Below are 2,254 nucleotides of genomic sequence, written 5' to 3'. Positions count from 1 at the left end.
GACGGGAAAAGAATTCTGACATTCCTGCACCTCTCTGTGAAGTGACTCTGCAGAGGGAGACAATCATACTGTTGATTTTACCGTGCACTCTTCTGCCAAATAAGAATTAAGATATTGTTTTGGAAATAGCAAGTGAAAGTTGTTGTTGCACAAAAGGGAGCTTTCCTCGTTTAAAGCAACTTATAAATATGTAATACTGTATAATCTTTCCATAACGACTCCACTTTTTTAAAATGTTCTTTCTTTCTTGATTGTTTTGTTTGACCAGTTTCTATTTTTCCAGTAAGTACTGCCTCACTACTCCCTTTTCTTGCCTTCCAGTATAACATGTTTGTCACTTGGCCCGCCCCGTTACATCACCACCAATAGTTTAAAAAGGCACTCTGGAGTTCAGACACTATCAAGCTGCACAACTTGTTCACACCAAAGAAATGATGGATCACCCAACCTTTGAACGAGAGAACCAAGAGCGTGTGCAGGCGGTGGAGAGTTCATTCCATCAAGCAGGGAAGCCCTTGTCCAAGCCGGGCCGGATTCTAATCGGAGAGGGAACTGTGTTTAAGCAGGGTCGCAAGAAGATACAGCAGAAAATCCTCTTCCTCTTCACTGATATTCTGGTGTACGGCAGCATTGTTGTGCCTGGTCGCTGGTACAAAAAGCAGAAGATCATCCCTTTAGGTGAGACATTCATCTGCGTTTCCTGCAGCTAACCTACTGTGAGAAGATTAATGTGAAACTGCCAAAAAACAATTTTATGACTGAAGAGAAAGAAATATAGACAAAAGCTTCAAGAAGAGCCAACACTATTGAATACTGTTCATAATATGACTGGCAAGTAGAAAATAGCAAGTGTGCTGTGCTAATTTAACTTCATATGTTCAGCTTTCTGCTCATACCATTTTATCCATGTAATTTTTATGTTGTTATCAAATTCACTATGATTTTAGAGGACATTGAGCTGGAAGACCTGGAGGACAGTGACATATTCAAGCATCAGTGGCTGATCCGAACACCGAGCAAGTCTTTTTTTGTGTCCGCCCCTTCATACGAGGAGAAGAAGGCCTGGATAGAGCACATCAATGAATGCCGGTCCAGCCTAATGCAGGGCACCAGCCGCAAACCTTCCAAGAAGTTTGCTGTTTCCTGGATTCCTGATCCGGCTGCTTGCAAATGCATGCGGTGCCTCTCTACAAAGTTTAGTGGGGTCAATCGTCGACACCACTGCAGGAATTGCGGCTTCTTGGTCTGCAATTCATGCTCCAAGCAACGTGCCGTTATCGATCACATCCACCCCACTAAAAAGCTGAGGATCTGCAGTTTCTGCTACAAGAATATTAATGAAGAGAAGTTTCGCGACAGGGGAGACAGCGCCGGGAAAAGCAGCTCAGAGGAGGAAGAGTTTTGTCCTTCTGGTGAGGAAAATGAGAAAGTGGAGGAAGGAGAGATAGGGCTCTATTCTCCCAGCAACTGGCTGGACACCAAAAACGGGACTTGGGAACGGCTGAGCATTTATGATTACCCAAAGTCAATACCATCACAGTAGCCAATAAACTGCAACAAAGACGCTTTTGAATGGATTCAGATTACAGAAAGTTGATTTTCTTACATGAAGTTACATAAATGTAAAGATAAATGTGACGACGTATTATTTGTTTGTTTCTATTTGTGTTTTAATCTTAGGCTGTACACGCAACAATTTGCACTGTAAATAACAAATCAGGAGTGAGTCGAAAAAATCATTTTAAAAAGACAAGAATATATCATCTTTGTACATATTCAGTGCCATTAACCATGCTAGTTAAATGAATAATGCTCCATCTGCCTGTCACTTTGCTGCTGGAACAGCTGAATTTCACAATAAAGGATATTTCTATTCCAAAAAGCACTGTCTTCTCCCTGTGCATGTGACTCTGAATGCATGTTTCTTTGTTTGAATGCATGTAAAGTATTTGCATCCAGTATCTGCTCTTTTGCTGCTCCTTAACCTCAACAATAAAGTGCAGATAATCAATTTGTGAGAGATGTTATTACAACACTGAAATCTCATCATTTAGTAATAAGTCCTCTGTTTAGCCCTCAGAGTCTTATTGGAGCATATTACAGTGTTTTCTTGTACTTCTGTGACTTTTTGGGGTTTTTATTGTGCAAGTCAAGGTCAGTGAAGTAACCGTATATAGTTCCTCACCCACAGTATACATTTTTCCAATAAGCATGTATATAAAAACCATTCGGGAAAACACACAGAACCTTTACA

The 2,254-nt window shown here is 40.8% G+C and overlaps 1 protein-coding gene across 1 annotated transcript; it reads left to right on the top strand.

Annotated features, from left to right (window-relative positions):
* Positions 1-414: 414 nt before the first annotated feature.
* On the top strand, positions 415-2,036 carry LOC113020067 (pleckstrin homology domain-containing family F member 2-like). The gene is made up of 2 exons (XM_026163734.1): positions 415-678; positions 948-2,036. The coding sequence occupies exons 1-2, from the start codon at positions 432-434 to the stop codon at positions 1,541-1,543; spliced, it is 843 nt and encodes a 280-aa protein (XP_026019519.1). The 5' UTR covers positions 415-431; the 3' UTR covers positions 1,544-2,036.
* The last annotated feature ends 218 nt before the right edge of the window (positions 2,037-2,254 follow it).

This window comes from Astatotilapia calliptera, chromosome 4, assembly GCF_900246225.1.
Source record: "Astatotilapia calliptera chromosome 4, fAstCal1.2, whole genome shotgun sequence".
Taxonomy (NCBI): Eukaryota; Metazoa; Chordata; class Actinopteri; order Cichliformes; family Cichlidae; genus Astatotilapia; species Astatotilapia calliptera.
This window is presented reverse-complemented; position numbering and strand designations above follow the sequence as displayed.